Source organism: Thermobia domestica, chromosome 13 (assembly GCF_964235325.1).
Source record: "Thermobia domestica chromosome 13, izTheDome1.hap1.1, whole genome shotgun sequence".
Classification (NCBI taxonomy): domain Eukaryota; kingdom Metazoa; phylum Arthropoda; class Insecta; order Zygentoma; family Lepismatidae; genus Thermobia; species Thermobia domestica.
The window spans coordinates 99920451-99935206 of record NC_137466.1 but is presented as its reverse complement, the minus strand read 5'-3'; the positions used below and the strand labels follow the sequence as shown (position 1 = coordinate 99935206).

General features: G+C 32.3%; 2 protein-coding genes across 2 annotated transcripts in view; one reads left to right on the top strand and one right to left on the bottom strand.

Annotated features, from left to right (window-relative positions):
* The window catches only part of LOC145668387 (serine protease snk-like), a 46497-nt gene extending 40335 nt beyond the window's left edge, over window positions 1–6162 (top strand). The window contains exons 6-7 of the mRNA XM_081736175.1: window positions 1725–1891; window positions 5369–6162. Coding sequence (XP_081592301.1) covers window positions 1725–1891; window positions 5369–5530 — 329 coding nt within the window. The 3' untranslated portion in view covers window positions 5531–6162. The remainder of the gene's footprint in view (window positions 1–1724; window positions 1892–5368) is intronic.
* Window positions 6163–12584: 6422 nt separating this feature from the next.
* The window catches only part of LOC145669254 (venom protease-like), a 41289-nt gene continuing 39117 nt past the window's right edge, over window positions 12585–14756 (bottom strand). Inside the window, exon 7 of the mRNA XM_081737575.1 lies at window positions 12585–12801. Within this exon, the coding sequence (XP_081593701.1) occupies window positions 12631–12801 (171 nt within the window). The 3' untranslated portion in view covers window positions 12585–12630. The remainder of the gene's footprint in view (window positions 12802–14756) is intronic.

Sequence of the window (14756 nt, the reverse complement as noted above, 5' to 3'; positions counted from 1 at the left end):
GCCTCCTAGACTTCACGACCCTAACGATGTTGGGTAAACCGTATAAATTATGTAGTTCCTCGTTATGAAGTTTCCGCCATTCCCCATTCCCGTTCCTCTTAGGTCCGAATATTCGTCTCAGGATCTTGTTCTCAAATACTTTCAGTCTATGTTCTTCCCTCAGAGTAAGTGACCATGTTTCGCAGCCATACAGAACAACAGGCATGATTACCGTTTTGTATATTTTAAGCTTCAAATTTCTCGACAGAATTCGCGACGATAAGAGATTTTGAACCGAATAGTAACACGAATTCCCTGCTTTTAATCGACATTTAATTTCTCCGTGAATATGATTTTCCTCTGTTAATATTGATCCTAAGTATTTGAAAGTATCCACTTTATCAAAAGTATTATTTAATATTTTAACGCATCCATAATTTGCTGTATTCCGGTCCCGACGCACTTCCATGTATTTAGTTTTCTCTGCATTTACTTCTAAACCCATGTCCCTGCAGGCGTTTAATAAGATCTCTGCATTTCTTTCTATTGTTTTCCTATCATCACCTATTAAATTTACGTCATCAGCATATGCCATAACCTGGTGAATACCGTTCAATTCTAGACCCTGGTTGCTATCTTTGACTTTCCTTATAGCGTATTCCAGAACGAAGTTAAATAATAATGGCGACAACGCATCTCCTTGTTTCAGGCCATTTTCGACGTGAAAGCTCGTGGACAAAAATTTTCCTACCCGGACTTTACTTTGGGATTCATTTAAATATATATTAATTAATCTAATTAGCTTTCTCGGTATTCCAAGTTCTGTAAGAACGTTGTATAATGTTTCTCTCCTAACCGAGTCGTACGCCTTTCTAAAATCAATAAATAGTTGATGTACCGGGGTATTGTATTCCCACTTTTTTTCGAGTATTTGGCGAATGGTAAATATTTGGTCGATAGTTGATCGATTCCGTCTAAATCCGCATTGATAATCTCCAATAATTTCATCTGCGTATGGGGTCAGTCTTGCTAATAGAATATTTGAAAGAATTTTATAGGATGTTGACAGAAGAGAGATGCCTCGATAATTATTACAGTCAGTTTTGTCGCCTTTCTTGTGAATTGGAACAATGATTGATTCTTTCCACTCTTGTGGCAATTCTTCCTTGTTCCAGATAAGGAGAATGAGTTTGTGCATCTTCCCTGAAGAGCCGACACTGACATAAATATAATATTCTTTTAAATGCATTTGTATTTATTTAAAAGCTCCAATATTTCAATAGTACTTCAATAAAGCTTAAAAGATACAATTGTTATTGAGATATTAGTTATTTTTGCTTATATCACATTTTTACATATGCATATCATTTTATAAACAAAGAGAATCGTAGTCATCTGCATGATTGCGTGGCTTTCAATAGTTTGTTGTTTGCAAGGCTACATTAAAATAATAATTAAGTAAAATTTACATGAAAAAAAAACTCACTAAAAATTCATTTTGTACTATTCTTATAATAGTGTATCATCATTCACTTACTTATAATTTTTATTTTTATTTTACCGAAACTTACTTGAAAATTTCATTTATAGTCATACTACTTTCGTTATATTTAATTGCTAAACAGAAAATTGAAAGCAAGAAACTGACTTTAAGGAAGTTATCTTCGACTTACTATTTCGTGTAATATATATGTTAAATCTTTTCATGTGTTAAGAATATAAGATATTGTAATTTTTTTTTTCAGCCGAGGACACAAGCACTCATCTTTTAAAGGTTGGTTTGACTTTAGCAGATAATAGTGTGTGCAACCGAACTTATAAATCAGATCAGAAGACTAATGCACTTCGCCAGGGAATTGTGGAGTCAATGGTTTGTGCAGGAGAGTTCAAATCGGGTAAAGATACATGCAAGGTAAGAATATTATATATACATACATACATACATACATACATATATATATATATAGGAACATCAAATGTATTTTTAGTTATTGAAAATACATGAGTTTCAAACAATCAAATAGCTTAACACAGCCTATTTACTCCGATAGGTATATATAACAGTACGCTTGAGATTTCGTTATTTCAATGTCAGACATTCGTTCTTGTTTCACAAACCAAAGCACGTTCTGCAACTATGTGAATTGTGACCACAAAGTACGTTATATCACGTTTTATAGTGATCTCAACTTTGTACTTAGTAGAATACTAAGCATATTATGGTTTTGTTTTTAATGTTTTTCTATATACATAAGATGGTCAGCAGACACGTACGCAGAATTCATTTCGGGATCGGACCAAAGTTTTTTCTTGGTAGGTCCAAATTCAATGAGATCAAATCATATTAAAATTTGTAAAATCTACTATTAGACTAAATCTACTATTAGAAAACCCAGGACTCACCCTCTGTGTACGTTCTGGTGGTTAGACTAACTTCAAGTGTAACTTTAATTTATTATAATACTGTCGCTGGAGACTTTTGGAGAAACAAATAGTCTTGAAACGTCCTGAAAGTGGTGTAACTATGCTTCTTTACTCGGAATACAACACAGTGTATTCAATGAATCTAAAACTATTTAAAAAAATGCTTTCATGGTAACATGTAGAGCTCGAAAAATTTTCTTTTGGCCTATACACTAATGTTCGAAATTAGACGCTATAATAATACAAAACTAATTTGATACATAGACCAACATCTTAGCCTTAAATTATCTAGGCGCCAGACTCAATTTCCAATCATTATGGCAACCTAACACCAGGAGGCTCTGGAGCCCTGTTAGCATAATTATATACTTGATCCTCTTCAAAAGAAAAAATCACTATTATTACTATTATTATTATTGTTTTCGGTACCTTAAAAATGTTCATCGATCACATTATAAATTATTCTTATATTATCTTTATTCTCTTTATCTTTCATTTTAAAATTTTAAATCAATACATTCTATTATTTAAGCCCTTCTATGAGTAGGAAAAGTGAGCACGCTGTCTACAATCCATGGGAAGTTCCATTAAAATTACATAGTGTCAATTTTGACTGTCACCAGCACTGAAACACAATGAACATTCCATAAGCAGGAACAGTTGAGTATAGAATATGTATTCATCGTGTCCGTGTGTTTGTCTTGTTTTCTGTTATCTGCAAACGATATGTAAAACTTCAGTCCTCTGTCACTGTAATATCTTCAAGAAGAGAATTAATGTCCGGCATATGCAACAATTATGCTCTGCTCTTAAATGCTTCATTGAGGATAATAAAATTCATGAGCTTCTGTTAGCTGGGTACGAACGATATACACCCTGTTTCGAAAAGAATATACGTATTACGAAGAATTATTTTGTCCAAACTATCGATCACTGCGCTTCGGCTTGGCTATTGGAGAAATGAATACATAGTCTAGTTTATATTAATAGCCGCTAGATGACAGTTGTCTTCTGTTTTGCTTGGTAACCGCAAAATGGCTACTTCGCAGCAGAAATCATTTTGTGTTCTCGAGTTTGCGAAGTACAATTCCGTGATTACAATGCAAAGACGTTTCAGGTTGAGGTACCAAATTGATCCTCCGAATGGATAGAACATTCGCAGATGGTATCGACAGTTTGTAGATACAGGATGTGTATGTAAAGGAAAGAGTCCTGCCACCCTCGTGTTCCTGAAGAAAATGTTGTACGAATTCAAACTGCTTTCCAACGTAGTCCTTCAAAATCAACTCGTCGTGCCAGTCGGGAGTTACAAGTGCCGACAACAACAATTTGGCATGTTTTGAGACGTCGGTTGGTTATGAAGCCGTACAAGTTACAGCTGTTACAAGCTCTGTGTCCTGATGACAAACGCAAACGTGTGGCATTTTGTAACGAGCCTCTGGGTGCTATTGACAATGATAACACTTCTGCACAACGCATCGTGTTCAGTGATGAAGCGATTTTCCGTGTTAGTGGTCAGGTAAACAAACAAAATGTTCGAATTTGGGGCCTACAGAACCCACATGCAGTCATTGAACATGTACGAGATTCGCCCAAAGTAAATGTGTTTTGTGCGATATCCCGATCATCTGTTTACGGCCCATTCTTCTTTAATGGAAACACGGTTAACAGTCAGCAGTATCTCGCTATGTTACAAAACTGGTTGTTTCCTAGGCTGCACGAAGACAACTTCATTTTTCAACAAGACGGGGTTCCCCCTCACTGGAGTCGCCAAGTGCCTGAATATCTGAATGAAACTCTATCCAACCATTGGATTAGTCGTCAAGGAGCTAGCGACTTAGCATGTCTCAGCTGGCCTCTACGGTCACCGGAGTTTGCACCCTGTGACTTATTCCTGCGGGGTTTCGTTAAAGACAACGTTTATGTACCACCACTCCCACAGAACCTGGAACTGGATCAGAACTTGAAGAACCGGATCAGAACTGCCATAACATCAGTGACACAGGACATGCTTGCCCGAGTATGGGAGGAATTTGAGTATTGATGTGATATTGTTCGTGTCGCTGATGGAGAACATATTGAACATCTGTAATTTGAACTTTGAACTGTAATTAGAACTTAAGAGGTTTGTAAATATGTGTGTAAAATTTCATGTTCGTATGTCTTAAAGTTTAATAAATACATGCATTCGAAATACCTATATTCTTTTTGAAACAGGGTGTACTTGCAATGTAGTATATCCATACAATTGATGTTTAAAACACAATAACATGTATCTAAGAATAAATATTTAGAAACAACACATGCTCTTAGAGGTCTGGCACTCCTATGCTTGAAGCACCAGACTTTAACGTAAAGAGGATAACGTGCAAGCAGAAAGAAACTGTAAGGAAACACTAGTGCATAAGTGCATTATAGGGAAGCCAACAATATTGACAATTTTAGAATTACTTCAAATACATTATAGCCTAATTTTAAACTAAAGAATCCACCTTTAAGAGTAGTACTAATTAGCTTTACAGCTATAATCAACTATTTAAGTAGTTTCAGGATATATCGTGAAAATTATTGTACAAATTGACATGGTATGAAGCTTCATCATGTTACGAAGGCACTAATGTGTGTACATGCCATGTTTGCTAGTGAGCACTCTTGTAGGACCATCTGCACACTCTTGAAGTATATTCCTGTAAGAGTATGTAAATGTACTAATGTAAAAAAAAAAAAAAATCTCATTATTCTTGATGTTTTAAACTGATGAATTCTGTTTTTGTATTCAAGTAAATCTTAAGACATCAACAAATACTCCTATAAGGAATTACTTTTTCTTCCAATTCTACTATGCTCAATCAACTTTTGAAATTTTCAGGAGTGTGTATTCTCAGGAGTGTGTACACATCTTTTTTCTTTATTAGAGATATACTGTAAAATATGAAAAGTAATTAACTATGTACTTTTATTTCAGGGGGATTCTGGTGGACCTCTGCAGATAATACTTACTGACCCTTACTGTATGTATAGCATTGTTGGAATTACGTCGTTTGGAAAAATATGTGGATTTGCACCTGCAGTGTATACAAGAGTTTCTCATTTTGTTCCATGGATTGAGAAAATTGTCTGGGGATAACTATATAATTTATGTAATGAAACTAGAATAAACTATCTCTTCACTCAAATGCAATATTTTCATATGAAATTATCCTGGTCATTTCACAGTTAAAACAAATACAGATTGAATCATCATCATTTCTGGAAGTTGTGGATATAATAATATCCTAAATCATTTCATAGACGAGACAAGAATTAGCATGCTCAAACTAAAATATTTAAGCAAATTCATTGATTTTTTCTAATATTTCTTTTGTGGCATAGCAGTTTAACAATGCAAATATGGATTTACTTGGCTTTCATTGAATAGCATTAGATAAGAAGATAGTTTTGCTTTTACTTTGAAATTATGTTGTGTCATCTGCTAGGTAATACACTGAGTTTTAGGTGTTGATGTAGCTGTAACATTGATTTAATGTCAACTAACTTGAGATAAAGAAATTATACTAAGGTATTAAGATTTATTTAGTTGTTAATAAAATCTTTCAATATCAACGTTAAACGGTTTATTCCATTAAGTCTCGAAACGACGTTTATGTATATTCTTTACTAGGCACATTCCATATTGAATATAGACAAATTATCACATAGGCTTATATAAATAAATTTGTAATATGAAATTAAATACATGAAGAGCAAATTAACGAAACTGATAAACCGAGCACAACTTATAACTTGCAAATAAAATTTTAATAATGAAAGTTATGAAAAAGTTTTCCAATTATGATCTCCTTTATTTCTCTCTACGTAGCTACAGTCAAAATTTCTGTCTTGCAAATTAATATATCTTATACAGTATAATCTCGGAATCATTGTTTGTTTCATTTGTAAGTAATTAAGGAATATCTCAGCAAATCAGTTCTAGGGAGAAAGTGTTGAAGCAATTTTTGTTTAACAAAGTGCAAGTAAAAGAATACTACTTAAAAATTCATACAAATGTAAATTGTCTACATTTCATTATTGCAAAATGAAACTTTTACTTTAACATTCCATGATTTTACCATTGCGTTGCATGTTTCTATTGCATAAAGGTTCCTGTAAAGCAAGTTATTTACAGTGGAATTTTATCTGCTCTGTTTTACACTGAATAGTTCTTCTTTCAGAATTAGAGAAAAACCTTTTACATCATGATAATTCATTATATAGATTTGAAAAATCGTCCATTATATACTTTATCGCTAGACGACAGATATTATAACATGTTACTTAATCATCATAAATTTATCAACTTCTCATCAATAAGAACCCCTCACAAGGCTTACTCTAACACACTTCTTGAGGTAAAGAATTCAAATGCCGACCCTAATCCAACTGCCAAATATTATTTTATGACCTATAAGATAAACACTCCAGCATAATGATCACAGTTTCGATTTGTTGTGAAGCGATTGCCTCGGATATGAATCCGAGTAGTAGTTATAATCTGCTTTAAACAGACTCTATTTTTGTAGCCTTGGCATTGAAAAGAAACATTAAACTCCAATTAATTAAGCCTTTGAAATCCTCTTTCTTTAGCCCCAGTTGGAAATATTTTCTTAAATATATGTATTATTATTATTATTATTATTATTATTATTATTATTATTATTATTATTATTATTATTATTATTATTATTATTATTATTATTATTATTATTATTTACTTACATACATTGCAATTTTACTCCTGATATCCTATCTAAAGAGCATCTTTCTACTGTAAATTCTCTCACTTATTTTATTTTGTATTAATATACAATTTTAATTTAACTACTTAAATAAATCATTTTATCTACACTGGCAGCTGCTTTATTTTACTTTCTTTACTCCGAATTCATTCTATGTGGAGACTATGATTCTTCTCATTGCAAGATTTTATGCTTTGTAATCTGAAAATTTCAGTTAGTCTTGTGTCATGTGATAAGCATATGATAAGTTCTTTGAAAATAGACTGCTTACTATTTAATATATTAGTTTCTTTTTATATTTTTCACTTGTCTGCTGATTTACTATATCGATTGAAAATGCTCGCAGTTTAGTTTTATTTTTAAATATAATTTTGTATTCAAGAGGTAAAGAAAGTGAAATGAAGCAGCTCCAGTGTAGACGAATTATTTAAGTAGTTAAATTGAAGTAATATACATATTTAAATTAGTGAGAGGATATTACAGTAGAAAGACATTCTTTAGATAGGATATCAGCAGTAAAATCACAATGTAAGTAAATAATAATAATAAACGTATTTTAGTTAAATATTAATTCCAACTGGGGCTGAAAAAAGAAAGTTTCAATGGCATAATTAATTAATTGGAGTTTAATGTTCCTTTTCAGTGCCAAGGCTACAGAGATGGAATTTGTTTCAAGCAGATTATAACTGCTACTTGGATTCATATCCGAGGTAATCATACTTTAAACGGTAATAATTAACGTCAGGTATAAATATAGAAATAATATTTACTTACAACGGTTTGCTGCCATAAAACTTACATTTTTTTAAAACACTCAAGATAACCTTTATCATTTGTGACATATCGTAAAATGTAATATATACCATATAATCTATTCAGTGACGGATATTGAAGGAAATCATGCTTTGTCACTTCAAACTAAGAAAAGAAAACTGAATAATATTTGAATATAAGAACTAGAACATTAAGTAGTTTTCTTCCCGTTTCACGAGTCATCTTGAACCATTCCTTAGTTGATTCTCAATTAGTTTCATATACTTCATTACATCCTGACGTAAGCTCGTCTATACAAAAGTATTTAATACGACCATATAATGATCAAATAGAGTAAGACTTGATGAATGAAAAGGAAAAGTTTATTTTTTTCATTTTATTGCTTCTGACGCGTATCAGATTATAAGTTTATTTGAATTATATATATATATATATATATATATCCAATTAAGATATTTTATCACTTTTACTTAATCTAATTCTTTCTTTGAGTTTTTTGTTTCTGCATGATATGATCTACCACTCAACATCAGCCGGTTAAATACAATTCACTAATTCAAAAGATTGCTTAAATTATTATTCGGCCTGTATCTGAAATCCTTATGTTTAAAAAACATACTGAAAAAAATGCTAATTCATTTATTTATTTCGATTTTAGATTTTTACGTTTTACGTTATTAATCTTTTTGAAAATATTTGTATAACTGAATTGTTTTACTCTACTTACAGATTTCTGCAATTCCTGAATTTTTATAGTTCCAAGCTTTCGACTCTCCCCTGGGGTCTTGGTCACGGAGGTTAAAAACAGGAAGAAGAAGAATAGAAACATCAAGGAATAAAAAGGAATGGACTTACCACAGAAAGAGCTGTGTTGAGTGTTGTACAAAAAGCACGTTGTTCAGTGTGTCAGCGATCTCCAGATGAAGTGAAGCAAACTAAAATATGATGGAGTCAATTTGCGCGCCTTTCCTGTTCCTTGTTGGAAGATTGCCACTTCACGTTGTTATTTTTATTGTCATATCAATGCTGTAAAAATTTTGTAATTACCGCCTCCCATTCATCACTCAACCATCCCTTGTCTTTTTTTTTTTTTAAATATATATTATAAAATTGAAAGTGACTATGTGACTCTTAATCTATTGAACCGCTCGACCGACCTCAATCAAATTTTTGACGTAGATGCAGTTCTGGCCTGGTAGTGGTTTTAGCTATTCACTTTGATGGTAGAACTTAGGGTTGGGGAGGAGGGGTATTCATAAAAAAATAAATAAAACTTAATAACTCTTGAACCAAACAACCAATCTTGATCAAATTTTCAACATAGATGAAGTTCGTGACTGGGATGTCTTTCATCATTTCACTTTGACGGAGCAACGTTGGAGAGGGAGAGATATACAAAAATCAATATATATAAAAATAAAAGTGACTATGTTCGTCTTGAACCACCCGATCAATCTTAATCAAATTTTCAACATAGATGAGATTCGAACCTGGTAAGTTTTTTATCATTTCACTTTGACGGTAGATCTTAGGGGGGAGGAGGGGAGAAGAGAAAATATGAGAAAATGAATAACATTTAATAACTCTTGAATCACCTTACCGATCTCGATCAAACTTTTAACATAGATAAGATTCGGGCCTGAGATGTTTTCGTCGTTTCACTTTTACGGTGCAACATAGGAGAGAGGAACAGGGGAGATATATGTAAAAAAAAATAAATAAATAAATAAATAAATAAAATAAAATAAAATAAAATAAAATAAAATAAAAGTGACTGTCTTTGTGACTTCATCACGCTTAAACCACCAGACCGATCTTAACAAAATTTTCAACATAGATGAGATTCGGATCTGGGGTGGTTTTTATCATATCATTGTGACGGTGAGACGTAGAAGAGGGGGAGATATATGTAAAAAATAAAAATGAACGTGACTGTCTTTGTGACATCATCATTCTTGAACCACCTGACCGATCTCGATCAAATTTTCAACATAGATGAGGTTTGGGTCTGGAATGGTATTTATCCGTTCACTTTGACGATAAAACTTAGGGAAGGGGAGGGAGGAGTTAAAAAATAAATAAAACTTAATAACTATTGAACCAAACAACCAATCTCGATCTAATTTTTAACATAGTTGAGGTTCGGGCCTGAGAAGTTTTTTTTTTCTTTTTTTAATCATTTCACTTTGTCGGTAGAACTTAGGGAAGAGGGAATGGGAGGGGGAGATATATAAAAATAAATAAAACTTAATAACTCTTGGACTACCGGACCGATCTCGCTCAAATTTTCAACCTAGATGAAGTTCGAACCTGACATGGCCTTTGTCATATCACTTTGACGGTGTATCTTAAGGGAGGGACATCTAAAAAACATAGAAAATGGCCGATATTAGTGTCGAATCTATAACTTTTGGGGTAGCTGAGGTGAACAGTGACACTTCTGATACCGTTTAAATCCAAATTCAGCCCCGCTGCTTGAGGGAGAGGGAGATATATATATATAAAATGATCGAAATAACCAATATCAGTGTCGAATTCATAGTTGTCGAGGTCGCTGAGATGACCAATAGCATTTCCAATGCCGTACCCTGCATCATGAGCTGGGGAGGGGAGGGGTATATATAAATTCATCGAAAATGACTGATATCAAAGAGCGCTTTAGTAATAGTAAAAACTGACTCACTAACGGAACATATTGCTATTTTTTCTTATTTAACCCAGCGAAGTGGGTAATTGATGCTAGTGAATAAATAAATTTTCAAAGAAACAGTCTCTCTACTCTATTTCTAGCTCTACCTCATTTTTTGTACAACACAGCTCTTCCCTTGGTAAGTCTGTTCCTTTTTATTCTTTGATGTTTCTATTCTTTTTCTTCTTGTTTTTAACCACCGTGACCAAGACGCCAGGGGAGAGTCGAAAGCTTAGAAGCTTAATGAAAATTCAAGGATTACATAAATGTGTAAGTAGAATGACAGTTAGAATTCCTGAGCGTGGTTTTGCAATGTTTGAATTGTTTTCCTCTAAATATAGGTAAGTGTTAGATAAAATACTTGTTTAGCTGTGGCTTCGCCATGGAGAACAAGATAAAATAAAGAAGTAAAATAAAAGATATAAAAACTAATTGAATGAAATTCGTAATTCTGAAAAGGCTATTATCCTATAGTTTAAATTAATTTGAAGAATAATTATTCCGAAACCCTGTTTGAATATCTCAATATCTCTGCAGAAGAATATTTTGGAGAGGATTTGCTCATAGGATTGAACTCATCTTCACCACATTTTCTCGGAATTATAGATAAAGAAGAATCAAGATATAACTTTACCATTGTTATTTTACTCGTCTAAAGTAGACCTATTAAGCCTATTAAATTTTCGTTGATAATAACAATTGAAAACTTTTTAAATAATTTACAACACATTTTTTCTAACTCTGAGAACTTGGTGGAAGATCCAATATCGGAGATATCCTGAAGGAAAATATGTTTAGTTGAGTGTTATCATTATTGAATTAACATAAGCAACCATACACTTAACACAACTAGGCGAAATGTGCAATAAATGTAATTTTATGTTAATATTAGAGCAACTTTATTAACAAGTGTAACTAGAAAGCATTGGAAGGCGTGATTCATTGCTTAGAGAGAAGATTTTACAAAACTAAATTGATGTCGGGCAAGCTGCCATAACGTCAAGTATATCTGCATATATAGGTGTCCTGATCGAAGCCAGCTTCTAGCCATTTGGCTACTATATTCAGTCGAGTCACTAGCTAATAGAGCAGGGTCAGTGTATATATATATATATATATATATATATATATATATATATATATATATTACCTCGTTAAGAGCTTAATTCACAACATTAAAGATGTCAAGCCCTCCCCAGAGAGAGCTTACGTCAACGTAAAAAGGTTCGAAGCCACCAGCCTATAGGTGGTATTTATTACATAGCGTCTTACCTGCAGCTTATTGTTATATGTATTTTTTTTTTTTAAAAATATCAAATTGTAGAGACGGAAAAACATTAAATGAATTGTAGAGGCGAAAGTATTAATTTATTGCCACTATGAATTGCGATAAGGTAAATTTGTAGTTCTGATCATTTTCTTTTGTGGTAAAAATGTGCAGGGAATTTAAAATAATGATTGAGGTAGGAATATTTGATTTTAAAACTACTAAGAAATTAATAATGAAAAAATGAGTTGGGTGCTATAACTTCCACTTAAACTAAATATCTGATGACCCTACTGATTCACAACAATGTTTTCTTCTTCTTCTTCTTCTTTTTTTATATATATATATGACTACAAAGTAACTCTTTTATTCTTTTGCATTAAATCCAATGTGCACTTCCTAGAAAATTAAAAATCCTTTTCTGTTAGTTATAAATATGTCTATTCCCAAGTTCTGTTTTATATTTTCCTCCTAAAACATCCACAATTCTTAGTGAGTGTAACTTCAGCACGGAGAATTCATCCATGAAATAAGGGATTTGAAGCTAGTATATCTACCATTGTGCAATAAAATATATTACCAGCTAAATTTTTGGAACAATAGGATATATTTGAAGTCTCTTATAAATATATAATTTAATCATGATACTACAATATTTAGAAAAAAGACAATTTATTACAGAAAATAGCATTAACATTTTATGATATATAATCTATTGAGTATCATTGACCCCAAACTATATCTTCTATCCAAGGGACGTAGCTCGACACTCGTGTATAAATTGCTGGCGAATTTTGAAAGCCACAAAACTTGCCGAAAGATGTTACTCCAATGATACTGTACATACAGTATGGTTCTCTTAATACATACTGTAATGGACCTCCGGAGTCACCCTGAAAATAAAGATATTTAATTAACAATGATAAAATTTAGTGTATATTCTACAATCTAAAATGCAATTCAGCAATAGATTGAAAATAACTATAAATAAATAGTCGATAATAATAATTTGATCGTGAAGCGGTAATTTGACAGATTTTTGGATCAAAAGATCCAATATATTTCAATCAAAAATTTTCTTGTAGGCCTTATATCCGGAGAACTACATATAGTGTAGCAAAACCCAAACTATCACTTAACTCAGTATGATGTGCTTATTCCGTAGAAAATACGATAACTCAATTTAGGGGCCATTCAAAAATTTTCTGGCTCCTGATCCAAAAATGCATCAAAAGATCCAATATATTTCTTGTAGACATCCAAAAATGCATCAAAAATTTTCTTGTAGACCTTATATCTGGAAAACCACATATAGTGTAACCAAATCAAAACTATCACTTATCTCAGTATGATATGCTTATTCCGTAGAAAATACGAAAACTCGAAATAAGGACCGTTCAAAAATTTTGTGGCTCCTGATTCAAAAACTAATTCTTGTCCAAGTTCGCAATCTTTTGCTTCATTTATTTATTTATTTATTTATTTATTTATTTATTTATTTTATTTTATGTATTTATTTTTTTTCTTTGATTATTCTTAAAATTCTTGGCCAGAAAGCAATCTTTTGCTTCATTTTTTGGATCATTACTAAAATTGTTGACCAAGATCGCAATCTTTTGATCCAATGGATTGTTCCTAAAATTCTTGACCAAAATCGCAATCTTTCGCTTGTTTTTTGATCATTCCTAAAACTCTTGGCCAAGATCGCAATCTTTAGCTTCAGTTTTTGAATCATTCCTAAAATTCTTGGCCAAGATCACAATCTTTTGCTTAATTTTTTTGATCATTCCTAAAATTCTTGTTTCCTACATATTACTATTGTGTCCACATTGTTGTAATTATTTTACCAACTAGAGTTCTCCGTAAGAGGGATGAATTGGATTAAGTTGTAATTAATTATCTGTTTCCTTATAGAGTTTCCAATTATTAATACAACAAATTACAAGTTTAATTCGATTATTAACATAATAAATTTCAATCGTAGTATGCTTATGAAGCTTCCATCGGTTCAGCTGCATTAACTTATCTGTCATTTACATTGAACTTTTGCGCCATCTTTCCCATAAATCTTCATGGATCTTCACATTATAAGCATATATTAAAACATCCTTGGAGAAATCCTGTACTTAACACTGTGTTTATAATTCGGTAAGAAGAAAAATATAAGATTTTTGTGTCCTATAAACCGCAGAAATCAATTACTTCAATTTATCCCGGTAAAAGTATTGAAGTGATAAAGGAAACTTATTCGTATTTGAAACTTTCCCATGTGTATCCAAGGTAGAAACTTTCTGTCATGTAATGCAGATGAAGGACACAACGAAAATTCGAAAATCTTGGCAAACTTGCTGATGGATGAACTCATACTGCGTCCGTGAAGTTGATGAATGGTGCTACAATACTTGATCTTGCCTGGAAGAGTTATTACATAGCTTTAGGCTTACAACATGAATTTCAGGGTTTTCTTACCAACTATTTCCTTCATAGTATACTAGTTTGCAGGTTGTGACTGGGAATAACTGTGGGAAATACACCCTCAGTTTACAAATTTCAGTTTATCACGGTAACGAAACTTATAAATTTATATTCCGGATATTAATCAATAAAATGCTCACTCAAAGAAACAATTCCTTTATTCAGCTGGTATCCATGACGTCAATCACCTTACTAATATTGAACCATTGGATGATAAGTAGGAATGACGGATACAAGTCTTGTAAGCTTCTCATCACCTACCTTTGTTTCTAAGATAAAATTTGCCACTTTTATATTGAAGTAAAAGATTTCGACCGATGCTCTTGAAAAGGGTAAGTAAGCTAAAATCCTAAAAAAAACTTTATAATTGAGA